At 39.5% G+C, this 27,626-nt stretch overlaps 2 protein-coding genes across 14 annotated transcripts in view; one reads left to right on the plus strand and one right to left on the minus strand.

Moving 5' to 3' along the window:
• camta1a (calmodulin binding transcription activator 1a) overlaps positions 1–23,981 on the minus strand; it is a 346,100-nt gene extending 322,119 nt beyond the window's left edge. For 9 of the 13 annotated variants that reach the window (XR_012594914.1, XM_074643582.1, XM_074643592.1 and 6 more), the window contains exons 1-3: positions 23,762–23,981; positions 19,982–20,083; positions 7,568–7,671 (exon numbers count right to left, since the gene is read on the minus strand). Coding sequence is in view for 12 of the 13 variants with exons in the window: in XM_074643582.1 (XP_074499683.1) it covers positions 7,568–7,671; positions 19,982–20,083; positions 23,762–23,918 (363 nt within the window). In the remaining variant the exon portion in view is untranslated. Of the gene's footprint in view, positions 1–7,567; positions 7,672–19,981; positions 20,084–22,738; positions 23,697–23,761 lie in introns of those variants that run through there. The other 4 variants (XM_074643587.1, XM_074643591.1, XM_074643588.1 and 1 more) reach the window with 3 other exon arrangements.
• Positions 1–27,626, plus strand: part of LOC141772528 (acidic mammalian chitinase-like) — a 293,197-nt gene that overhangs the window by 216,976 nt on the left and 48,595 nt on the right. The gene's annotated exons all lie outside the window — the stretch shown is intronic.

Consider the following 27,626-nt stretch of genomic DNA (forward strand, 5'->3'; position numbering starts at 1 on the left):
TACCTCTGCCTCGATTGATTTGTTTATTTGTGTGACTTTGGTTAGTTTAGATTCACCAAAGTCACACAATAGCACAAATAAACTAACCGATCGAGGCAGAGGTAGACCAGCAATCCCGTGTTCTGCGAGGTAAAATTCAGTTTTCTTCAATGAAGACTTGTGGCATTAACGAGAGCATAGATGGATACAACAGCTTCAGATCCCAGTCAGAAAGGGCTGTCTGACAGGCAAAGGTAAACCAGCAAAAATATTCTAAATATAGAGTACACTTAAACTGATTTAGATTTTCTTTTAGGTGGGCCTTTCTTTTAGGTGGCTAACGTTTTGCTGTCCACAGCAGTACAATGCTTTGGTTCGGTGCAGTAACTGTGGTCTGCTTCTCCACACTGGGGGCATGCTGATAGTCATCTACTGTAGGTAATACACGGACTATGGATAAGAGCCTCATATAACCCTGCTTCAAAATACATGTAGTAATGCGTAGTCACTACATTAATAACAGGATTAGTTGCGTCAGGATCTGATTCAGCTCAGCATCGTACATTTGCTTTGCGGTGATTAATCAGAGCAGCACTTTGCTGTTAAGCTCAAAGTTCCTAATGACCAGCTGGACTTGTATCATCAGTGGTTGTGATCAGACTAGGGGCAGTGCTACCACCTCCTTTAATCAATTTCCTGGGCTAAACACATTTGCAAGTTGGAGAAGACATAATCAGGTTTGAAAAAGAAGTAAACTGCACTGGAGTCACGCGGCTCAAAGGACTTAAAAAATGCAAAGTCACATGACATTTTGGACCATTTGCAGGTGACAGAGTAATAGGGGATGAACACTGAACATGCACCAAATTTCAAGTTCAAGTCAAAAGTGAAGCTTTGGTTTGGTAACAAACCTGTCACACTTCCCGTGCACACACTAAATTTAATTTCATTTTAGAGCATACTGCTGGACTGAGAAAAGCAGAAACCTGGATGGTTGTGGCGTTACATTTAAATAGATTACCATGATGAACTGGGATTTCATAAATATTGTAGTCAAGAACGACCTTTTCCGTGGGAGAAATCTCTGTGTTATCTTTTCGTATTTTAAATTAAAAATATTTTAGTAAAAAAAGAAAACACTGAAAAAGAGTCATTACTGTTTTCAAAGAACAGATGAATGACTTAAAAAAAAAAAAACATCCCTCCCCATAATTGTATTCAAGAGTGTGTATTGTTGCATAAAATCTTAACAGCAGGATCCGAGATAACACAGTGACACGGAGCAGGTTAACACAAATTATGTTTTAGTCAGAGATAAGGAGTGAATGATTGCACCACACTGCATCCAATTGTGCTTGTCATTACAGCACCTATCTTCTAGTGTTACTGTCAGTCTCTCAGGTTTATCCGATCTCGCCTTTAATTTCATTTGCTGTGGTTTTGGATCGCGGCTTCCCTGCCTGTTACACCCTGACCCCTCTGCCCGGTGAGTGTTTCTACTGGTGCTCCCCGCGGCGGCATATTGCATGTAGGCACCACGCTGTGCTGCTGCTGGCGGTGGCGTGAGGCGCGGAGGATTATTCCTAACGACAGGGGCATTAAATGTGTAGCAGGCCGGTGGAGGCCTTAGCTGATGCTCTCTTGTCTGTTTTGGTTCAGCACCAGTTCAGAAGCAGTCCCCTCTAAGCTGAGTGGGAGCTCACAGTACTCAGAGCGTTGTGGCGTTCATTAAAGGCGGAGGGTGTCACACCAGCTTAGGCCCAGTGTCCTCCCTCAACCAAGGCTTCATGCTGTACTCCTCTCTGCCTCCGCTTTTTAAGACTGAGTGACTAGGAGACACTTCTCCCGAAATTGGCGAATTTTCTCTCTGTTTGTCAATGCTTTATAATGTCACAGATTTGAACCACTTGTTAAAAGTCTGCAAGGTTTATGTCTGCAAGGAGGCCAACACAGAGGCGTCTAATCCAGCATGCTGCGGCGGAGAAAAAATATCGCTCGCTTTTGTCCTCAGGACTCCAGTAGCAAGTCATAAACGCTGTCATTCAAACTCTATGCCCATAAGAGCTGCTACAGAAGTACATAGTTAAGGGGCAAACTGAATAGCAGAAAAGTCTAGCCTGAATAAAATCAGCTCCTTTCTTTGACTGGTAGTTTCCCCAACACTTGCTTTGAATCCTATAATAATACACACAGCCCGAATCAGAGCTCTAAAGAGAACCAAAGAGCAAAAATCTTGAAAATAGCACTGGTGAAATTGCAATTCTCCAGCACATCTCAAGTCCTGCGAGCTTGATGCCAGCGTAACCAAACATCAGGCCGACTCTGTTTGATCTTGAAAGGGATATAAGCCTAAAGCCGTCCCTGTGTGAGATGTCCTTCTTTAAAAAGATTCTAATCTCGACCGAAATGTCTAGCAAAATAGAGGTCATCGTGCCAGAGCACCGAGCAGACAATAGCACTTGGCTGCGGACCTGAGAGGAATTCTGTGAGGATTTGTTCCTGTGTGTCTCACCTGAGAGACGTGGGGGACATCAATGGCTGAAAGAGCAGCGACACAAACAAGGTAAATATAGACTTACTGGAATTATTTATATTTTGCAACTTACCAACTATAACAAGTCTCATTTTAACAGTTGAGAAATCACAGAAGTGTCAGATAATTTCCACTTTTTTTTATTCCAATCATGACCTCCTTCTGTCTTTCTTTCACTTGTTGTTTTTTTCTGTAACTTCTCAAGCACTGACAGGTACTTCTCTCCCATTGATAATTTGAAGGCTGATAGCATATCCGTACCTTGCACGCCGCTCATGATTCAATGACGAGAGCACCATTCAACCCTCTAAACTCCCATCCCCTCCCTTGAATTTTGATTTGATTGGTTTATCTAATTTTCCAGTAAATGCTTGAAATGTATTCCTGCACACCTTTCTCCTCGTGAAACTACACAGGGGAATCATGAGAATGAGATAGAAATGAATAGCTCTACATTAGCTCCACTTCACCTCACCGACAAAAAACCACAGCCCCCACTCGCTCTGCGTCCAGATTAAAGTTTCCAAGCAGAAAGTTGTGTCCTCAATCATTTCCACCAAAAGTAAAAAATGAAATGAAGTGTGTACCTCTTCTTGAATGAAACTGAAACGGAATTATCCCCGATTTGAACAAGGTGCAAATAATGGAAAACTGCAAAAAGTGGGCGGTAGGGGAAATAGACACTTTATGATTATTCCTTCATGCTGTACGTGCGACTTGAAAGTGGTTTTGCAGTCATGTCAGGAATACAAATAATGCCTTCTTGGAGGTCCAGTGGATACGTGAATGTGCAAACATAAAGAATACATGCATACTGAGTGTTAAAGCGCTAGTCTGGATTGTTTGAAGTGGGGTTGTATGAGGTAATTATCCAGTAGATGACAATCGGCATGCCCCCAGTTTGGAGAAACAGACATGAGTACTGTCACAGGAGCAAAGTAATGTACTGCTGTGAATGGGGCCGGCAGCAAAACATATTTTAGCAACCTAAAATAAAGGCCCACCTGTAAGTCACACAATAACACAGACTAACTAATCGATCGAGGCAGCGGTAGGTCAGCAACTCCTGTGTTCTGCAAGGTAAAATTACAGTTTTTGTCAATGGAGTCTGGTGGCTTTGAAAACAGCATAAATAACCGCTTCAGTTCCCCATCTGAAAGGGCTGTCTGACGGTAAGATAAAGCGGTGAAAATATTTTAAACATAGTATACACTTAAACTTATACACATTTTTTTTAGGTGGGCCTTTCTTTTAGGTGGCTAAAATATGTTTTGCTGCCAGCCCCGTCCACAGCAGCATATTGCTTCGTACCCGTGTTGTTAACTCATGCCTGCTTCTCCAAGGTGGGGGCGTGCCAACCGTCATCCACTGTAGGTAATACACTGACTATGGATAAGTATCTCATACAACCCCACTTCAAATAATCCAAACTAAGTGATTTACTATAAACAAATAGTTTTTTCCAAATTGTTGTTTTGTAAGAGTCTTCTCCAAAACAGTGCAAGTTGCAGTGAGTCACCTAAGTTAACATAATCAATTCATATTTTTTGGTTTGTTACCAAGCTACAGTCCCTAGACCAACAGTTAACTTTACCATAAAACAACGAAAACCAATTACTGGCTAATTACCACCTGAGCTAAATATGCAAATAAAAATGGAGACCTCTGTCTGCTGGAGAGTCCATGTTATATTACCTGAAAGCCCGCCATACCAACAACAATCTTTTTCAAACATAAAGCGGCCAAACTGTCTGGGGAAAATATATGATTTCAGATGAACATTAGCAGCTCTAACCTACCAGACTACTGAGATTCCTTAAACGTAAGAAGTGGAAAATTAGTGCATTAAGCATGCTGAGCTAGTGCCAGAAATATGCACAGAATTGATGAGGTGTCACTTTCACTAAGAGTCACACTATTGCACCGACAAGGAGCCTCTCTGATCCCTCCCTTCCTGCCTGTCTGCTACCAATGAGGCACAAACACTCGGATTTGCATGTTCTGCACAAAAAGAAACGTCCTTGATTTTAGGAAAGGTCGCCTTGCTCTCTTCAACCCTGGAAAAACACTACTGGCATGCATACCAAAACACCACCGGAACCGTCTTTTTTTGATAATTTTTTTCCAACGTCGCATCGGCCCACCAAAACATCCACAGCTGCATCTGCAGCCCAGTAACACAACAGCATACTGCTCTTCCTGAAAAATGTCTGTTATGATTAAATTTGGTAATAAATGACAAGACATGCTAACAAACTGTAGCCGACAGCATTTATCCCCAGCAAATGCTTAGACTTACATTTTGAGATCAATTTCAAAGCCGTGTTAATTAATTTAGACTGCCAGCAGCACAATGCAGGTCAGACAGGGCAAACAAGTTACAACATCAGCCAATTAGAAACACAAGAGCGTTATACATTTTTTAGGGCAGGGCTTGTGAGCAAAGATATGACAGATGGAGACTTGGATGGAGACTGCAAGTGATATGTGTGTTTTCTCGCTGCAGTAATCGCCACTGTAACTGTGTCTACTTCCACAGATCCGCATCTTTACCACAGACAAATGAATTCCTTTCGTCCATTTTCTAAAATATATTGACTACACAAAATAAAATCATATTTAACTGTATTTCAATGACAGATTGTCTTTCCGAGTATCCTGTTCCTTAGAAACGAGCCTGTCTGGTGCCTTATCATCTGGTTGTTTTTCAGTCAATTAACTTTCATCACTGCAGATGACTATATCTATATGGTCACAATGTGTTAATCAAAAGCATGGATGGCTGATTTTTGCATATTGGTTTGAAGATGTGTCATGGTGTGTATTTAGGGCTAATTACAACCAGTTATTCTTAGACAAGAACAACCAGTATCTTCTATCTATCAAACAAAAGAGATAAACTCATCAACCTGTCCCCTGAGAAAAATGAGCAGGTTGGCAAATGAAACAACACACAGGAAGTCCCTGTTAGGGAAATACAGTCTTAATACAGTGTTTAAGACTTGAATATAATTGCCACGCAGTGAAATAATGCACATCAGATACTATTTGTGTATGGATCAAGATGATTGTTTTGGGCTGTATTCCAATTTTTGTCTACCTGTAGTAGATTAAGATTTAGACAGCACTAACTATGACTTCACATTCCTATATAAAACATACTTTTGAACATGTGCAACTCCACAAACATCACACAAGACAAAATGTATTTTAAGTTAAGTGCTAAAAAATAAAAAAATAAAAACATCCTTTAGGTCCCTAGGAAAAGAAAAAAGAAAAACCATAACAGGAGGCATCTGTGACATCTTCTTACAAAAGCAAAGCATTTGGGGATTTGATTTTCAAGAGAGAAAATGTAAAGTGGTGCGCTATCTTCACTAATGTGATGCAAAGATGAAATGCGAGACACCTTGATCTTCCACAGCACCGATGTTAAACACTGTTTACATCGACAGCCCCTCATAATGCTTGCTAAATAACAGCTGAACGTGCAATTGACTTTATCCTTTGATTTATGCCAAACAGGGTTTCCTTGCAGAATGAGCATTGGCAAATTGAGAGTAAACATAAACTGCAAGGTGAGATAGACATTTTACAACTGTCTCAGTTTAAACGTGAAGATAAAGGGAGAGAAATGTTTGTTTATTTTGTGGTTAATTTTTTTTATTCAACCAAAGAACATACTGTATCACGATTAAAAAGTCCGGCTATCCATGCAAAGCCCAGTGGCAATGAATTCTCTATGTTAGGTGAAAAAAATATGATGCAACTAAAATATAAAAACTTTAAAATCATTACACTTAAATTATTGCAAATAATTTCTGAAGTTTCACTTTAAACGTAATGAATAATAAATATAAAAATATGAGAAATATAGTAATAAATAATAATAAATCTTTTTAAAATCTTTCATACAGTTAAAACAAGCATGTTGAATTGTCCAAAATTGTCCGAAACTAGAAAGCAGAAAACGGCGGAGGGTCTGCATGGATACGACCTGCACCCTCACATTTTAAATCCAAAGTGGTAAACACAACACATACAACACATTGTCAGGAAAAGCAGAGCTAGACATCATGGCTAAAGCTGCATGCTAACTCTGCCATGGACGGGAGACATTATCATATTTCAGTAACGTGCGGTCAAGCCAGCCGACGCTACAACTGTAATGCACCCATATACTGACATTTATGTTAAATGCATTCCAACGGCCCCGATGGAGCTGACCCTGGATGTATGAATAAAACGGAGCTGACAGGGGGAGCTCAGAGCCAGCGACGGTTTTGGCAAAGTTAGCGGAAATATACACGTCCGGTTTTCAAAATAAGGTGTTAACAAAGGAAACTGTATATACTGTAAATACAAAATACATATATGGAAATAAGATTGATTGGATTATATTCACCATAAGTATAAAACATTACGTGCCAATTATATATTAAAAAGAAAATATCATTAATTCGTGAGGGAAATGTCTATATTCTTTGATTTTTGTAAATTGTAATAAATAATGCTTGACAATGACTGATATATTTGACTTCAGGACATCTCGGACTACATACATGCTGAAAATCAACCATTTTTAATGTATCAATTTAGATATTTCCCAAAGTAAAAGTCCCTAGAAGTGTATGATTCTGAACTTTTTCCCATGGTCTAGTGTTAAAAAAGTTAACAAAAATCGCAATAAATCATAAAATTGAATTGCAATACTAAAAAATCGCAATACATATTGAATCGGCACCCAAGTATCATGATAGTATCGAATCAGGAGATAGGTGTATCATCCCAGCCCTAGTAACAGGTTCACTTTTATTATGTGACATATCTAAATATGTAACCAATGCGAGCAGTTATAACGTTTTTTTTCCATAGTGATATTTTGGTGGATCGTGGCACCTAAAAGAAAGGTGTTATGTTGTTTTAATGAGACTTGACATGGTTTATACCTCCGTCTGAAAACGGCCTGAAAGAACAACGTGTCTTATGGAAAAGGTGCTGTTTTAACGGGATGGATTGAGCAGAAAGTGCTATGATAAGGAGCAGTGGCCTTACCTCATTAGTGTTCCACCGGTGTCTCTCCTTTGGCAGCGAGGTGCATTTTGGTAGACATTCAAGCAGCTTCTTGGGCAGGTATATTTTCAAATGTCCATGTTCATCTGGAACAAGAGCGAGACAAAACAGAATATTTAGCACAGGCTTCATACCTTACTGACTTGCTCATCTCCCCTCTTTATCAGCCCATCAGTCTCTCTGCAGCAAAACGCTGACTGTAAAATAACTATCCCCAAACTGAATTAGGAAAATTAATTTAAGAAGAGAGTATTGCATACATTCTTATTTTGTGCTCGGCTAAATTATTTTACTGTGAAATGCATTCTATCAGGGGAGTTGGCCAGAAATTTTTCACTGTCAACTTGTAAAGGCTGTGTCTATTTATTATTTAGACACAATAAACACCCTTGAGTGATTTTAAAGTGCATGGGGATTTAGTATGGGAATGTGTGTGCGGCACGACAGAATGTGGTATATTATTCAGGGAAATAATTACAATTACTAGGCCCAATGCTTACATCATAATGTACAGTATGTTGTTCAATCCATAATTTACATTTCACAACCATTATAAAAACAGTAAGGTTTTAAAGACGCCCTCACGCATGGATGCATTCAAATGTGTATTTCATTCTTGCATTCTTTTCCTCCTCAAATATGCAGATGGCTTAAATGTGAACATATTATATTTGTTTAAGGAGACAAAAGCATGTTGCAATTATAATATCATGTAAAATCCTATTATAGTCTTGTGTTTTGTTATTAGAATATGAGATATAGTAATTTACATACAAAATTAGAATACTCTACGCAAGGATCTTATGCATTTAAATGCAAAAAAAGACAATGCAAAAGTACTAGTCAAAAATAAAGTAATATCAGCTGCCTTGAAGTCTGAAAAGTCTGTGTGGAAAAGGTGTATATGGTTCATCACAAAGGGGGGGATAGAGACTTATATAAGGCTGTGTCATTGAGGAAATATTTCACCATGCGTATCATCTAAAGCACAGCAAGACGACAATATGAGCTTTTCTTGTCTCTAGTTGCCACTAAAGTTTAGGTTATTCCTGTCCCCCATTCACACGGACTGTGAGCACCTAATCTTTTGCATACACCACACATCTAAAGCATTTACGATCCGAAACACTGCAAATCTCGGATGCAGAGTCACTTAATCCAGGTAATGTTCAAGCATGTGCAAATGAATACATTATTCAGTTTTAATGTGTGTGGATTGAATGTAAATTCATTCACTAAAAGGTAACGCAAAATACTGCATTCATTTGCAATGCTTGAAAATGCATTACAGCTAGAAAACATTCTTTCATATTTATAGAAGTGTGGGTTAGGATACTAGGGAATGGGCATGTAAAGGGAGAGACAGAGAAAAAGCCTGAATATGAGTGCTGACTATGGATCCCTGGGGTGGCTGATATCAGTAGTTGACTGTGGGGAAAAAAAGAGAAGCGAAAAAAGTTCAACCGAAGCAAAACACCACTTTGAAGCCCCGTACAAATAATCCAGTAGTGCACTTGATTACGAGGATATAACAAGGGTGCATGTAGCCTGCTGTACATCACAGCGAGAAAGAACAGAGTGCTACTGCCCAGAAACCCCCATATGGAAAATTCAACGGGAATGAACGCAGTAGGTCCACAGAGATGGCGCTGGCTTGGAGCCTCTGAGTGTAATGCGTAAGGTGGAACATCATCGCTCCCAGAGGAATGCAGGAGCAGATCTGTAGCATTTGCAATTTCCATCTGTACCTATAATTCTGCATGTACACACTGTTTTATATGAGCTGCACAGGTATCTGTAATCATTCGCTTCGCCCAATTAAGAATCACATACAGCATCTGCTCCGAGGTACCACCGGAGCGGTTTCACCGTCAGAACTGGAATACACGCTGCAACTGAGTGATCAGAGAGGTACCAAAGAAAAAAGGAAGTTGTTTTTTATGTGTAGACTCGACGTATTATCACACAGCATCAACTTAAAATGAGCAAGAAGCTGTAGTCTAGCTTTAATGCAGTGCCACATATGTTATCTTTCACTAAAAGGCTCCAGAAGAGCAAGAGAACCTTCAATATTGAAGCCCACTCACAAATTCAAAATCTCACTGGATGAACACTCAGATACAGCACGGGTCAGTACAAAGTCTTGGCCGTGTCCCATCCTACAAAATGTGCTCTGAAGATTTGCTTTTTGCAACCGGCAGACAGCAGTAGCGGCAGATACATATGGCAAGTCTGTCTCTGCACAGATTATTCAGGATTCAGCGCTGCTCTCTGGCACACCCTCCTATGACACCATTGAGACAGAGCTGAATTGGAATATGTCTCAAGTATGTTGAGGATTTTTCTCACCGAGGGAGAGTCGAGATAGAAATCTACCGTGGGGAATATGTCTGCTCAATCTGCCAGCGGGCTAAAATACTTGGGATGAAAATATACAGCATAGAGGATGCTTGACAAATGCAATAAAATCTTTCACTTGGCTTTAATAATTTTGCAATCTTATAATTACACCGATTATTGCACGACATGTTTTTGTGCAAAGTGTTGATGGCTCTACAAATCTCCACGCCACAGACCCCTGAAATATGCAAAACATATCTCAGTTCAGTATGCTGTGCACGTGAAAAGGTGACACAACAACTGCAACATGCATTTTACTTTGAAATGCCAGTCTTGTATTTGTCAGCTAACAACCCCCCCTCCTCAAGCAACAGAGCAACCTAGGACTAACAAGGTGTTAACTGGGTTTCTCTTAATCCCTTAACTTTACATGGACGCTTCTGAAATCAGGTTACCGCTGAAACTGGGGATTGATTACTAATGTGCATGTTAACACAGTGAATGTGAATAAGACACAACTCTGTTACGAACACAGCCTCAATATATATTCAGATGTTATTTATATGTTTACAGCAGACAGAGTAATTTACATTGGACACATTTTGGATAACGTTTTGTTGTAAACATGTAGGCATATTTAAAAAATATAAGCTTTTATATTCTAAAGTATCACTGGATAGTAGAACTTTTTTTTTTATTTATTTACCTGTTTTATTACCAGATAAACTACCAGTAGTTTCTCATAGACAAAATTGAGACAAGTTTTGAAACTACAGTTTCGATGATGCTTTTGGGGAACATGAACTATAATGTTGCCATGGCAACGTGAGCCCCGTTACTAGTTCCTATATTTGGTTTATATTTTGGTAAATTAGCACCGTTAAAAGTATGCCGAATTAACTATTAGCAGTTACTTGTTTGCAATGTTCAAATGAATGTACAAACAACTATCTCTGAATTACTTTGATACTAAAGAAAACTTGAAAACGTGATAATTCTCAGGCAAGTTCTGGAGTAATGAGGAGGGTCTTTTTTCTATAATTTCTAAGTGAATTTCTGGACGTTTAGTCGGTCGATACATTATATCCTCGGAAAGTCTAAGTTACGGTCAGAGTCTACACATATATGTATCATATAGAGTTAAGACTCAGAGAGTCGGAATAACGTTACGTTAGCTAGGCTAGGTTGATGAGCAAGCCAAATGAACGGGACAAACTACAGTAACCGAGTTCCCGTTGTTTTCAGAACACCGACGTACACCTGTCACTTTCACCTACGCAGTCTCACGTCTCTCAGTTTGTAAACTGTCATGTTCAGGTAACACATAACGAAAACTTGCAGAAACTCTCGGGAGACTTGCTGCCCGACGACCTATCCTAACCTTAACCATTTGAGGTCAATGCCTAACCTTAACCATCTCGCAAGAGATCCGCAACTTCTAGGTTACCTTCTAGACACGACATTTGAAACCCCCTTCCCTGACTGTAGCACATATTTAAAAATACAATTTACAGATTGGGAATGGGATTCATCCAAAAGCTAAAATTTCTCCAGCACTAACCCCAACACTGGATTTGCTAACTTTCAGTATTTGATGGTGTTCACATTTCCGGTGAACAACAGTGTAGACTGCATAGCCTTTTATATCCATAGTCCCATATAAGACAATGCTGCAGGATAATGATCCTCCTAATCATACAGACAAGGCAACCAAGTTGTTTTTATGGCCAAACTGTGGAATGTTATTGACCGGTCAAGTCAAGTCACCCGACTTCAATACAATCCAACTGAGCATATGTTTCACTTGCTGAAGACCAAACTGAAGGCAAAAAGGCCCCAAAACAAGCAAGACATGAATATGGCTGCAGCCACAGGCCTGGCAGAGCACCAACAGGGAACACTCCCAAGTGTCTGTTGATGTCTATGAATTTCAGACAGGATTTGATTTGATTTGAAGTATCTAATATAATAACAGTAGGCTATATGATATAAGCTATGAAATATTTATTAAGATATATGCATTTTAACACTGTAATTTTAAAATATCCAAATTAAGCCAGCTATTCTGCTTCCCTGGTGTTTGCAGCATCACCAGGACAAAGCACTTAGTGCTGCATTTATTTGAGGTATTTTTTGCTGTGACATAATCATTATTTATTCAAGACAGGCTGGTGTGGATGTTAATTTCCGCTGCTAAATTAAGACTAAACTACGCAGAGGAAAAAAAGCAAAGCTGGCAAACCAGGAAGCTGTCCAGCTTGTCGACTCATATACGCACGGTCCACATAGAGTGGAGGCCTTTTAACTGCCTATAGTACATTAACATTAGATTATACAGAGGGCCGTCTTTGTCGAAGCTTTTTATCTATCTTGGATATGGATGACTGTATTTCTTTGAAGAACAGGCAAACTACTACTGTCATGTTTCAAACAGTGCACTGTGCTTTGTGCTGTTAAATAAACCATGTCCTTTAGATGTGCCACTTGTTTTTCAGATGTTCGGAGTTGGCCTTCACTAATCTGGGAGTCCGTGTCTAACTTGAGAAGGGGGCCTTGTTTTTACACAAGAGCCTTTCTTACGGGGCTCTCAAAGCACACAAAGGTGAACTCGACATAACTGCTGTTGAGTGCTGAGGTTTCTTTTTTCTACAGCATTACGCTCTCATAAACGGTTTTGTTCTTTCGGCTCCTATTTATCTACAACGCTAATAGTATTTCAACTGCTGTATGTCTACTGTTCCCTCCACCGGGCATTTTCCACAGATGTGAAGGAGGAACTGTGAGCGCTCCAACAAAGTATTGCTTACTAATTAAAGATCTGTCCACTGTGGCATGAAAATTCACATATACTGCGGTCTGCGCATCAGCTGAAAACAACCGACAGGGGAATAGCTTGGATGCCGGATTTGGAATAGGTTTACAGAATATAGTAGACAAGCTCCTCCTAATCAAATTGTCTGATTTGATCAGTGCATAAACAACAAATTACCCACAGAAATTTGGCTTTGAAAATGTAAATGCATCTTTTTTTTCTTAACCAGGAGATGATCAAAGCCTGAAAGGAACTCTTTGCATTTCCTGTGGACTCCCCTGCAAGGTTTAATATTTATTGTGGAGTCGAAACAGCAAGCTTAATGACTGCTTGTGCATTAGCCAAGAAAAGGGATACACAGAAAACTACTATTTGGTTGTAAAACACTAAAGTGCAAGACAGGCTGATACCAGAGCTTGTTACATGAGAGGATGTGCTGAGCAGAGCTGGCACACCGGAGCCAATTACATTCTGGATCTTGACGAGCGGGCTCACATACGAAAGGCTAAACAGGGAGAGGAGCGCGGAGGCTACAGGTCTGCAGCTTTCACGTTGCCATCACTGGTCATTTGTGTGCTGAACAGAGGCAGCCTGTGCCCCCTTCATAATTCACATCACCCCTCTGTCGAACGGGTATAAAGATATATATTTCTGTCTGCTGATGTTTGGATTATCACTGATCCTGGCTGCTAAAGCAAACACTTGGGCCAAATTTAAGGGTATCTGTCATGCTAGCTTGCTCCAGCCCCACCCCAGAGACGAGAGCGAGGGTCATGAGACTGGAAAGGCTGACAAAAACAAATCTTTAATCAATATCCGAGCCCTGAACGCAAAACCCTCTCTCTTCCGTCTCTGTCTCAGAGCGCTCTGGGAGTGACAGTTTTTCTTTTTAATCTGTGCCCACATTGTGGAGAAATTGCAAGCTAATGTTTTGGCTATAGATCATTCAACAAATCGCTGCTGGCGGTGCATAACCAAAGTAACCGTTTGAATGCAAACATTTCAGTGACTAATATGGCTTAAGGATCAGTGTAACGGTATATCTGCTCGTTTGCTATACCTGTAACACGAGGGAGGTGAATCACAGACGAACAAGCAGTCCTGTGGATAAACATTTGGCTCGCTCATCTCTGTTCAGTAAGAAGTGCTGTGAAACTGAATTAGGCCTATGGCAATGTCTGTTATCATTAGGTTGGATGACAGCCATCCACTGGGTCGGACCAAAAATGCCCCTAAGAGTTTAGCTCCAAAATTAGCCCAGTCAGCCAAATAAGCTTAGCTCAGACATATTTCATCAACTGGGAGGAGAAATTCCAAGATACCCGAAACCTCTTCATCTGGTGCACATAAACTGTAGCCAAGCAACAAGTTATCAATGGCAGTGAATGATACTGTATGTAGATAACAACAAATAAATAGCAAACCTTTCAATATATGTAAAGAGGGGAGTCAAATCCTACCCTAAGGATGGTCCATCACTTTAACATCACAAAGTAATTTGCACATTTCCCAATATGGTGATTTACACCTAAGGGAACTTACTTCATTTGCCAACATCGAGTCTTTTTAAAGATAAAATAAGCTGTGTTGTGTCACCTTGTGATGCACCCTCGTCTGTTATACACCCTGCACCTAACAATAATGTTTGTTCCAAAAGATTACTTTTGAAGAAGCAACGGATATTTTTATCACTTAAACCTGCTGTAGGCAGAATATTTTTGGCATCCTTGGGCAAAAATTCCATAATAACCTTTCAGCGTATTGTAATTCAAGTGTTCTGAGAGAAAACTAGACTTCTGCACCTCCTCATGGCTCTGTTTTCAGGCTTTAAAAAAAACTAGCCAGTGACGGGTGACTTTGGCCAATCACAGGTCATTTCAGAGAGAGAGCGTTCCTATTGGCTGTTTATCAACAGAGGCAGCTGTAAATCAGCAAACTTCAATCGAACGGTCAATCTAGGGAGCACTGATTAAATATGAATACATTTTCTGTTACTGTAATGCCTATCTCTCAAGTAAAATGTTTTCAGAAACATCTTGTAGTGTACTGTTTAGCTGTAAAATGAGAAAGTTTGCCCCAGCTGGTGGGCGGTGCTTGGTATTTCCTCAACTGATCTCAACATGGATGCCCAGTCACAAACTTTCGCAAATTCCATTAAGAGCACCGGAGAACACCGGAGGACACAGAGGCACATGATTTGTTTTTCAGATTACCTGTCTCATGCACTACTGTCAGGATATAGCGAATTTTATGAAATAACTTTTTAAATCATATTTGCTCCAATTCTATCCACTGCAGCTTTAATCCCTGCATTATATGGACACAGAATAACACTTATGCAGTCACAGTGAGAGGGACACAAACAGTATAACATCACGTATTACTTAAATCATTGTACAGTACTTGCATCACTAGCAGGGGATTTGAATGAAACAGTTTCCACAGCATGCAGTCAGTGAAATGCATGGATATGTATCCAAGTATCTAAATTCATGCAATCCACATCTGGAGGAGTGCGGGATGCGACATGCACTAAAGTAAAGATCAGATCTACAGGAGGCAATTTGTGTCAAACCAGTCCATGACAGAGTGGACTTGAAGCTCAGACCAAAGGTGAAGGTGCAGTGACAGGTTAACATGGTGACAGCGGTTACAAGATGATGGCAGATGAACGCAAAAAAAAAGAATGTGGTCAAGTGTGAAGCAGAGATGAACTCGGACAGCCAAGGTTCAGTGGTCAACTGATGACATGCTGTCAATTAAAAGCGATCAATCTGGTTGTGAGGCGTGAAAGAAGAAGAAGAAGAAGAATGAAAGGTAAAGGGAGGGGTGGAGGGGGTTTAACCTGCAGGAGGCTATTGCCGTGGCATTTACAGTAATGGGATATTACCCCTGCAGCCTTCAGATTAGGACCTGTGATTCAGCTAAGCCCCCAAAATGCGTCACTAATCATTTACGTCATGACTTCCAGGCTCATTTAAAATGTTAACGCAAAGATTAATCATTAAAAATGATTACATATTATCATGTGATTGACTTAAAGAAGTTTTAAACATATGGAAAACTAATTTAAAAAACGATTTCCCTTTTGCACAGTGAATGGTATTCCATTTTGTCACATTTCTATTTTACATGATAGTCCAAAATCCCTCATTTCAAGAGGCTTGGAACGTCACTTTGCAAAATAATTTGCACAGACCTTGAGTTTCTACATCACCCATTATATCTACAAGGAAGACTGGTGGTACTTGGCCACAAGTGAAGAGAGCACTTGATTAGACCAAAGTAAGTCTATAGCCTGCTACTTGTGGGAGATTCTGAGCTTTACTACAACACAGGACGATTTAGGCAGCGTCCCTGGCAGTAATAACAATGATTGGCCCACAGTCCAGTGACAGATCTCCCCACAACCTGATGGGAACATAGAAAGGAGTAAGTAGACTTAAAACAGCCACATGTTAGTGTAGGACTGGGAAACCAATTATCTTTATCATTTGCCCTATAGCCTGTTCGATAACACTCTTACATACAGTGAAATTACTCACCGCCCACAAGCGCAAAACTTCCTGAACTTCACTATAGCGTTGCTATGTTACAACAGACTACTGTGAAACAAAGAGAACATCACATGGCTTCTAGCTATAGCATCTAGGGTGAGTGTTTGACCTGCAACACACACAACAGCTGTTGTAAAAGACGCAAAAGGTGTTTTTTTTTCCTCCCAGTGATAAAAAGACTTACTGAACGCCAGTAAGAGATTTGAATTACACTAGCTGGACATCATTTCTTATGCACCTCTAGTATGACCACTAGGGCTGGGACGATTCACGTATCTCCCGATTCGATACGATCACGATACTTGGGTGTATTGCGATTCTACAAGTATTGCGATTCGATATTACGATTTTTGTTAACTTTTTTAACACTAGACCCTGGGAAAAAGTTGAATCATACACTTCTAGGGACTTTTATTTTGGAAAATGTCTAAATTAATACAGTAAAAATGTTTGATTTCAGCATGTATGTATTCAGAGATGCCCTGAAGTCAAATATATCAGTCATTGTCAGGCATTATTTATTACATTTTTTCCAGCAACCCAAAAATCAAAGAATAAAGACATTTCCCTCACTAATTAGTGGTATTTTCTTTTTTAATTTATAAGGGACATGTAATGTGTTATACTTATGGTGAATATAATCCAATCAATCTTATTTCCATAAATGTCGTATCCATGCAGACCCTCCGCTGTCTTCTACTTTCTGCTTGTTGTTTTGGAACGGATACGGAACGGATATGACTTCACGTTACTCTGACTACAACAATAAAAGCGGTAACTTCCCTCTACCTCCACATAGACTCAAATGAAGCAGATATATTGATTCTGGCATTAAAAACTTTCAAAATCGTTAAAAAAAAAATTGCGATTTTTTTTCCTGTCCCTAATGACCACACAATATGCAACATGTGCAGGGTGGCAGAATTACATTGTGATATATACCCTGTATGCACTAACGTGGTTCTAATAGTACAGTATAATAAAGCATAATAAGGGAAGACTGTCAAAAAGTCAAACAGCTGAATAAAAAAAAGCCTAGGCCTATTACTGGAAGTTCAACAAACATGCACACACGGTTAACTGCCTGCAACAAACTGAAAATGACTCTTTATGTGTTCTCAGCCCTCACCAAGCTCACCCATCCATAAAAATCCCATCTCAAGGAGAGCAGAGGTGAGGTCTCTCTCTCTCTCTCTCTCTCTCTCTCTCTCTCTCTCTCTCTCTCTCTCTCTCTCTCTCTCTCGTTCTCTTCCACTTTCTCCCTCTTGCTTACACATGCACACAAACAAAGCCCCTTCTTTCTGTATCATAACTACTCCCACAATTACTCAGACGATTACTCAGATCAATGGTCTACCTGCCTGTTTGAGCTGCTGCCGTATTCTGCTACAGTGTCCCGATGAGGCAGAAAAAAACCCTCAGGCTGAACGCATTAAACAGGGTGTCTGACATGGGTACAGGATACTGTAATACCACGCAATGAGGGGAAATAGCAAGACTGGCAAAAAACGTATTGTCAGTCACAGCTGTCACACATGAGGGGGTAACGCAAAAAAGTCTATCAACAATGTCCCCGTTACAGTCTGCATCCCTGTTTCATAGATGTGCACGAGCAGTCCAGTGCCATTAAATCCCTTAAAAATACCAAAAAGATTTGGTGCAGAAGAGCTCTCCCAGTGTCAGACATCGAGTGAGGAGTCTAACAAGGAGGTTGGGGCTGATTTCAGACTCTCTATTTAGAAATGACAATACATGAGCACATTTAATTACCCAGTCTGTAGTCTGGATCTAGTCTTCCAGCAGCGAAGAGACTGGTGTATTTATTAACAATGATGGGGCTCCTTTCTGCTGAGAAACAATCTGCTTCACAGAGGAGCGCTTTTTCAATGGGTAAAGAAGACAGAGGCTAAAATCAGACACATTTTCTAAAGAGGAATGAAGGGAAAATCCACCACAAATAAAACTAAGACTTTGGCCTATATTTCTGACTGATTCTGTTTTTTTCTTTTTTGTTTGGTTGTGACAGAAAATAGCACTTGTACACAGACTTGTAAGCGCACTGAAGCAATTCCCACAGAAGCTGGTTTTTACAAGTCATAAAAAAACCTCAGCTGTGATGCTGTGTTGTCTTTGTTCTTTGCCCCTAGACTACAGTTCTCATAGAGCACAAATAATGAGAGAGTAGGGGGGGGGCAAAGGCAAAGACTAATACATTTGAAGGAAACAAATATCATAGGATACAGAAAAGCATACATATTTTGTCATAATTTAGTTTTGCAAGATTTTAAAGGGGAACACCACCCAAATTAAGAATTCCAATGTTATTTCCATTGCATAGGAAAGATTAATTCATTAATATTTGTGAACATGAGCTACTCACTCTCAAAGCCAGAAACCAGAGAAGTAAGTCTCAAGCTTGTGATGTCATAGGGTATAAATGGTGCCTTCAAATGAAACTCGTGAGCTTGTGTTCACAACATGGGAAGTCGTATACACAATATGCTTGGCGTTCAAGTGGTTGCTGCTAAGCAACGGCAATATTAACGTTACAGTCGGCGTCTAGAAGCCACAAAGGCTAACAATTTAGCAAGTGGGTAACATAATGCAGGAAATGCAAAGGCATAAGGGCAGAGGAAAAAGATGAGGCCGTTGGGAATATCAACATTTTCCTCAGACATATTATTAAAATCACTAAGAATTACAATGTACGACTAAAATTACAATATATTCACTTATTATGTACCGAAAAATTAACTTCCATGGCCTCCGCCATTTCTGATAACGTCAACAAACACGTCACAAGTCGTGAACTCGGTGCTTTCAGAAAATACCACAAGAGGGGGGGCGTTCATATGGACTCCTCCCGTGAACACGGTAAACACGACCCCATATGAAGGCACCAAAAGTCTGGAGCTGCTCCATAGACAATGAATGGGAGGCTGATTTTGTGGACCCACAGAATGTTTGTTTCCTTTTTTTATACCCAAATGAGCTTTATTCTATTGTAGTGTTGTCAGTTGTGAAACAGATGATGTACCCATATACTCAGATCATTCCCCTGGGTGCTCTCAGTGTCATCTAGAATATCTTTCCCAATTCATTGTCTATGGAGCAGTTTCACACTTTATACCCGATGACATCACAAATTTGAGTTTAGCACGCTAATTTATGATTTGGGAGAGAGTTGTTCATGTTTACTAATATTTTTTGGACTGTCTAAGACCATAGGAATAACATGTATGAATTTTAAAAATGGGCGTAGCTCCCCTTTAAAGTCATACTGTAGACTATTTGGTTAGATGTCCCCCCCCCATCAAATGCAGCTTTAAGACAAGCAGAGAAAAGCCAAGTACAGGGCCATAATTGATGGCTCAACGTGTAAGCTTTCTCTCCGAGGGTCTGCTCAGGTCCTGATCCCCTGGCCTCAACCTGAAACAATCACTCTTAGTTAACGACAACGCTTCAGCTATTGACAGCGTGATCCCGTAAAGCAGACACTTCAATCAACAGAGCAGCCGGAGGAGGTGTTTGTGCTGGAGGAGAATAAAAGAAGGAGGGGTGGGGGGGCATGAGGGTGGGGGGACGGATGAAATCAAGAAGTAAATAAATGAATCAATGAATGAATAATAGATTGGCCGGCTAGTGGCCTCTCGGAGCGGCAATGCAGTATTAATAACTGACTCTTACTGTTCGTCTCTGTGTCATCACTGATACTCTTAGGTGGACCGTGGCCAGCATAACACACTGCTGATCTGTACATTCGATCCGGATTACGAACTTTCTTCAGTCCTTCAGGAGGCAAAGAGAAAAGTAGAGAAAATCGAGGAAAAGAAGCAGTCTCCCAGCCTGTGATAGCTAACCCCATGTAAGCAACAGACAGTATATTGAAATACATTTAAAACACACAAGAGCTGTTGGGCAAAATATGATGCTAATAATGCTAATGATATGGATAATTAATCACAGTGAATTAGTCTTTTGTCATTTAAAACAGTGAAGTTCTCCATTGACTGGATATTTTTGTACCTTTGTAAGAGAAATGGCCTGTACTGAGGGTCACTGTAGCTCTGGCCTGGTTTGATGCGGGTCAATAACACTCCCTATTGTATCAGTAGTAAACTGGATGAATCAATACAATCAATCAGCGGAGGCCGTGCAAAGCAGTCAGTAAAGGTCTATTACAGGCAGGCATTACGAATGATACATCTCAGCAACCACAGACCGGACCCGGGTCCCATCCATCCTCACCTCACTGATTCAATTAAAAAGGCTGGAGAGAGGGAAAAAAAATGTAGCGCCTGATTCAACACAAAACTGTGGAGAGCGAGTCGTCCGACATCGCGGGGAGGTTAAATTCATCCTTCTTTACAAAACGGCGGGGAAATATTTATACCATTGCTGCACAAGCACTTTTGTAAGTTAATGGCTGACTGCGTGCTTACTTGATGTTTTGCTACTGCTTCGCCCTGAACTTTGAGTGAAATGATAACATCATGGAACTTTTTAAACTGCATCCTCTCGGAAATAAAAGAGGAATGTTGCTTCCAACACAGCTGAGGTTACGGACCAAATTTCACATTTTAGAAAGCGACCTTTCTGTTGTCACTAAACTGCATTATATATGTATTTAACACACCTGTGTGAGATTCATTATGTCAGTAAACAATTCCATCATTGGCCTTGCATTAATGTAATTTTAAATGAATATGCTACACTGTTGTGCTAGGTTCACAAAAGAAAATTGGCAGTATCAATATTCAACTTCACATTAAAAGCATCAAGATTTAACTTTAACACAATGTTTCCTTTTTATGACGCATCCCCACACCACAAAAGCGTAGTGTTTACAAAAGTGCTTGTTTCCTTTCTCAAATTTGGCTCTTGAGCAGCAACATTTTTATGACTATCTACTCTGCTAGATTCATAAAACCATTGGCTTATCCAGAGCAGTCTCGGCGTAAGACGTATCAAGCTTGACTTTTCAGTGCCCTCCAGGCCTTGTACTTAAAGTAACAGACCCACGGTGCTTTTTACAAGTGTGAAGAGAAGAGAAAAAAAAACACCCCCAAGGGCCCTGACAATCAGTTAGGCTGGAGAGAAATACCCCAGGATGTAAACATTACATTACTGAGTGAGACTGGGTCATGGCCCCTGGGTTTAACACAAGATGTAACCCTCGGTTGTTACGGGCCATCATAAGACCTGCCAAACAAGTAAGCGAGATCAGCACTGCCCACATACACCACAAGGACAAAAGGTTAAGGTAACGCCGTTCAGCTCTCAGTGGCTACCCGACATCCAGGGACATGTAAACACTGTAATAGTGATGCACAAATTTAAAACTACATTACTGGATGAAGAAGTAAAGATCCAGCATGACAGCTCTATGTAAAAAGCTTTAAGGGCCAGGTTTGCATGAGACGACATTTATGTGAAGGTATCTCTCTCTCTCGCTCTCTCTCTGTGTGTGCTCCCCTTGCTCCTCCTCCTCCTTTTTCCACTGACCGGCCTCACAGGAACACTGAAAATAACTTAACCTGCTCAGCAATGGGACTTTCATGCCAGGGTTTTCAAGTGAGAGCTCCACTGTGTTGGAGAGATTAACAAGCGGAGCCTATTCGTTAAGTTCAGCTATGTAGATGAATACATTAGGCCTATACACCACAGTGAAGTCATTACTATCATAAAACCAGATGTCTTTATTTTTTTTTGTCATAGCCACAGTCAGATCCCTCATATAGGAAGTAGTGGGCTTTTGTAGCTCAATAGCACCCCCTGGTGGGACTCTGGTTAGTGGTTGGCACACTGACATCCAAACAGTCTTCTATCATTTCCCCTCATATAGACAATTTGTTTACTCTCATTTGAAACATTAAATTCTACAAGAAGAATTCACGTTGAAGGTTACTGACACCAAACTCTGACTGAGATGTATTCGGTTTCGAAGCCCTGCAACAATACGTCATGAACAGAAACAGCTGCACCTAATGAATCTTGGGGTTTTTTCTTCTTGCTTTCAAATCACGCAGCCACTTTTAAAGTCTAGCGTGAGTATTTTGTTCCACTTTAAGGTTCAATATAAATCAATAAATGTATATAAAAATAACACAAGTTAGGAATAAAAGCAAGAACATGCTGAATTAATGATCATTATACTCAATTCTGCTAATGAAAAACAGTTAAAAGTATGACATAAATGAGACCATAACAAAAAATATATATATAAACAGGAAAATTGACATAAACATGCACATAAGCTTCATTTTCAATGATATATTAAACACATGTTTAAGTTGCTTTATGTTTGTATCATCTAAGAATGTCTTGCAAAGACATAACTAATTCCAGCGTGGTTCAAATACTCTTAACTGCTGGGTAGAAAAACTAGTCCCTTTAGCATTGATGTAATATATCTATATTTTCATATATTGCTTAATTACTCACCAAAAAATTCCATGGGCCTCTCTGAATGAGAACAGATCTCTTATGCATATGTTTTGCAGTAAAATATCCCACTAAACAGGAAATAAGTAAGTCTAGTGGCGTTTTAAATTTGAAGTTAGTGGGCCGTATGAAATAAGCAGAGGGGATAAAAAAAAAGTCATCATTTAGTAGTCCAATGTGTGAAGTAGTGTAATGAGCAGCATGCAGTGGATGCTGCTGCTGCTGGAGGAGCTCCTATACTCTGTCTCCATCTCCATCCTCCCTCCTGCTTCCTCTTGCTGTGATGGCATTTCATTTTCAAGTGCGATAGGGCATTGCAAAAGCTGGAGCGGGGCATTACAACGTTTAAGATGTCTCAAACCGAATATAGGCCAAGTAGTAGGCTATAATTGGCATTTGGAGAAAAAAAAAATCCGTTTATTTCAACTCGCAAACACTATATGCCCAAAAAGAAAATGCTCGCGCTTCAAAAGGATGGAGCTGAACGAGCCTAAAAAACTAGATTAATACATTTTAAAAAAAGGATGTCAAATGAATATACTAATGCTTATATAACAACCTTGCAAAAGAGAGCCGTATATTGACAGATAAACTAACCGAGCGTCTTTAAAGCTGGGTTAATAAGGAGAAGAAGTTAGTCGACGCCAATGACATGTTGTCATTAACTTAGCCTTGTTGTTAACTACTTGAATTACTCCACATTTAACACGCATCTCGGCTGAAATAAACGCGTTACTTTTATACACCACGCTGTGTTTGTGCTTTTAAATGTGGTGCTATGATGGGAATAGTAGCTGGGGCTAAGAAAGCAAGCTAATATTAGCAGGGCTAGGTGAATGTCTCCACGTTTTTATAGCTGCCTCTCTATCGGAGGAAAAACAAACGGAGCCGTTTTTCTAACCGAGGAAATGTCTCCGTCTCCGTGTTGTCGTCTCCTCCGCGCAGGAGTTGCAACTGTTTCTAAAAAAGCAACGCAGCAGCGGGTCATACTAGTAAATTAATCCCATTATATTTCTCTCTTACCTTCCGGCTTGTTTTCGGCAGCCATTTCCCCTTCACGCGCAACATCCTCCTCCTCCTCACGACCGTGGGTACCACGCGCGTGCACGGCGAGGACAGCACGAGGAGGGACTGGAGGAGATGAGGAGGCGAGTCGGTCCGAGCGAGGACAACTTACCATTGGCTGCGAGGAGGTGACTGACAAGAGAGAGAGAGAGAAAACACACACATCTCCTCCTCACCTTGACACCACCAGCCTGCTTTGCTTTTTCTTTTCTTTTCTTTTTTTTATACAGTTTCAGAGGCGCTGCAGATCTGCCATGATGACGCTTCTGTTAAAAGATGGTGAAGTGTTTTGTTATATTAGAAATAAAGAACTTCATTCTCAGTATAAGTGAAGTTACATGATATCCTTCATTTAGACTAATTCAATTGTGAATATTTTGTCTTTGAGTCGTCACCACTATAAAGTTGTTTTACAACTGAATAAACAATGACATCAGAATCAGAATCAGAATCAGAATCGTGTTTATTGCCAGGTGTAAGAGGTATACACTAGGAATTTGCTTTGGTTTTGTTGGTGCAAATAAGCAGTATAATAACAAAAGAATAGATAAAAACGTTGGAATAAAATAAGAATACAAAAAAAGATTGAAATTCTACCAATATACAATATACAAAATAAGCTATAAGGAAAAATAAACATGATATAAACAATCAGGTACCAGAGGGGGAGAGAGAGGGATACAGTAGGGGGTTCATTACTGTAGGGACATTCCTGAGGGATAAAAAAATCTCTGTTAGTGTGTTGATATTAGGCTAAATTACTGTTTTAAGATAAGATAAGATGAACCTTTATTAATCCCCAGAGGGAAATTTAGGTGTTAAAGCAGCAACATCAGCAAACAGAGTGAAACACAGGAGAGGTAAAGGTATACAAAAATTATTTAAAAAAACCAATAGAGATATAAAAGATACAGAGTGAATGGGTGAACATAGTGTGTACAGTCCGTCAATAAATAAATGTAGCATCTACAATAAATAAATGTAACAATGGCCTTCATTAAGTTTCTTTTTAACATAGGGTGAGTTTTTAGTAATTCATTTGTGAATATTTTAGTCTTTGAGCAGTCCCACTATAAAGTTGTTTTACACTGAATAAACAATGAATGAATGAATGAATGAATGAATGAAAGACTTTATTTTGAACATAAAAAATAAATAAAAACTGTTACAAAATAATAACAAACAAAAACAAGAGTAATAGTGTCCGAAAAGGAGTAGGTATAGAAGTAAAACTTGTATTTCCCTACCCCTTTCTCACTTCTCCTCTAATAACTCATATATCATAGAATGCTAATATAATATAATATGTAAACTATCCCAGATTTATTTACATCCCAAATTAAATATATGAACAGCATCCCAAGTAAAAATAAAGAACTTCATTCTCAGTAGAGGTGAAGTTACATGATATCCTTCATTTTAATTTTTTAATTTTTATTTATTTAACCTTTATTTAACCAGGTAGTACTCATTGAGATTAAGAATCTCTTTTGCAAGAGAGACCTGGCCCAAGACAGCAGCATTTAAACATTTACATTAAAGTTTCAGATGCCACAACATAGAACAAATGCAAAATTAATACATAGCATAATATCATACAAAACACATTCAAATCAAGTGTTTGAAGCCAACGTTAAAGTGAAAATATTCAGAAACACAGACAGCTCCCGATTGACTCTGCTTCTAGGTCTTCATTAATGTTTTAAATTCATCAAAAGTACTCAGATTTCCCAGTTTCAACTTAGCTTGCAGTGTATTCCAGGAAAAAGGAGCTTTTCTTTAGCCATCCCACAACTGAATAAACAATGACATTCCAAAGGGGAAAAAAAACTCTGTTAGTGCTGTTGATATTAGGCTAAATTACTGTTTTAATGGCCTTCATTAAGTTTCTTTTTAACACAGGGTGAGTTCAAGTAAAGTGGGACACTGCCTAAAATGGGACACCTATAAGCTCCAGTGGGTGTAGGTCTTCCTCAAACAAATAAAAGTCAATCAAATTATTGGTTAACACAAGCTGTGGTGCCATGTGATCAAAACAATATCACAGCTCAAATGTCCAATCATAGATTAGGGTGGAGCAATCATGAATCAGGAAGCACCCTGTGTGAAGACCGCCCAAAGGTCAATGACACTCATGTCACCTTGAGTGTGATATCTGCATTTTCTTTTTTTGGTTTGATTATAGGACACATCCTGGGGATGTCGGAGTTGTACTGGGTTTGGATTTAATGTATTGGTTTCATATTACCATATATTCCAGAAATCTGAAAAGGCAAAAAAATGTCCCACATTAGGCTAATTCAACCTATCTTCTGAGATACAGTAGGCCCACTGATCTAAACTGATCATTCAGTTTCATACAACTGATAACAGGAAACCTCTCCGCAGAAACAGATTTGTCATTTTTAGATAGGGTGAATTAGCCTAATGTGGGAAATTTTTTTGCATTTCAGACTTCTGGAATATTGCGATAATAAGCCAATACATTAAATCCACACCCAGTACCACTCCGACATCCACGGGATGTGTCCTAATCAAACCAAAAAAAGATGCAGCCACCCCCAATTATAGAATATAATTTGCAATTCACCTTAAATATCTTCAATAATGCATTAGAAGACTAAAAACCTATAAATAACCATTGCTATTTCACAATCCATGTTGTCCCACATTAGGCAAATCATCCTGTCCCACTTTTCAAAACCAAAAACCGAAATTTCTTCCCTTAACATTAAGTTAGTCCAAACACGTCATGCCATTGACCTTTTGAGCTTATAGGTGTCCCACATTAGGCAGTGTCCCACTTTACTTCAACTCACCCTATGTTAAAAAGAAACTTAATGAAGGCCATTAAAACATTTTTTTTATCCCACATTAAACTCACCCTTTAATCATCCATAACAGCGAACATTTTTGCGTGTCTTGTTTTGATTTTAAGGTTCATTATGCTATATTTAATCCACTCAGGGAGTCCTGGCTACATGTAGTCTATTAACAACAATCAATACAACATTGCAGACATATCAAACTGTAGTAATGGTCTATCAATCAAGTGTCCAGATGTCAGGTTACATTTGAAAGCCTGTTTGTTTCATACAGTCTATGGTTTGTTCCCTTTTAGATATGTCTACCTGATGTCAGATGATGCTGTAAGGCTGCGGGGATTATTGGAAAATGTGGATCCTAGCAGTAGTTGCTGTTGGAGTCCATCTAAACAGTTCTGGGGTCGATGTAACGCACAGATTTGAAGACCACTGCCAACACAGTTACTTTAACTGTTCACTATGCTGTCAAGGTTTTCAACTTCCATCATTGTAGAGCAGTTAAACCTATAGCTATAGGCTTGACAATAGTATGGCTATGTGTTAAATGATAATCATCCATAACAGCGAATAAGTGTTCATTTTTGCATGTCTTGTTTTGATTTTAAGGTTCATTTTGCTATATTTAATCCACTCAGGGAGTCCTGGGTACATGTAGTCAATTTAAAACAATCAATAAAACATTGCAGACATATCAAGCAGTGGTAATGGTCTGCAAAGTCCATCAATCAAGTGTCCAGATGTCAGGTTACATTTGAAAGCCTGTTTGTTCCATACATTTTATGTTCCCCTTTAGACATGTCTAACTGATTTCAGATATAGCGGCACCATGATGCTGGAAGGCTGTGGGGATTACTGAGAGATGTGGATCCAACCAGGAGGAAACTGCTTGTGGAGTCCATCTAAACTTTAACTCTGTTCACGATGCTGTCAGGGTTTTCAACTTCCATCATTGTGGCGCAGTTAGGCTTACATAGGCTTGACAATCGTATGGCTGTACG

Source organism: Sebastes fasciatus, chromosome 8 (genome assembly GCF_043250625.1).
Source record: "Sebastes fasciatus isolate fSebFas1 chromosome 8, fSebFas1.pri, whole genome shotgun sequence".
NCBI classification, from domain to species: domain Eukaryota; kingdom Metazoa; phylum Chordata; class Actinopteri; order Perciformes; family Sebastidae; genus Sebastes; species Sebastes fasciatus.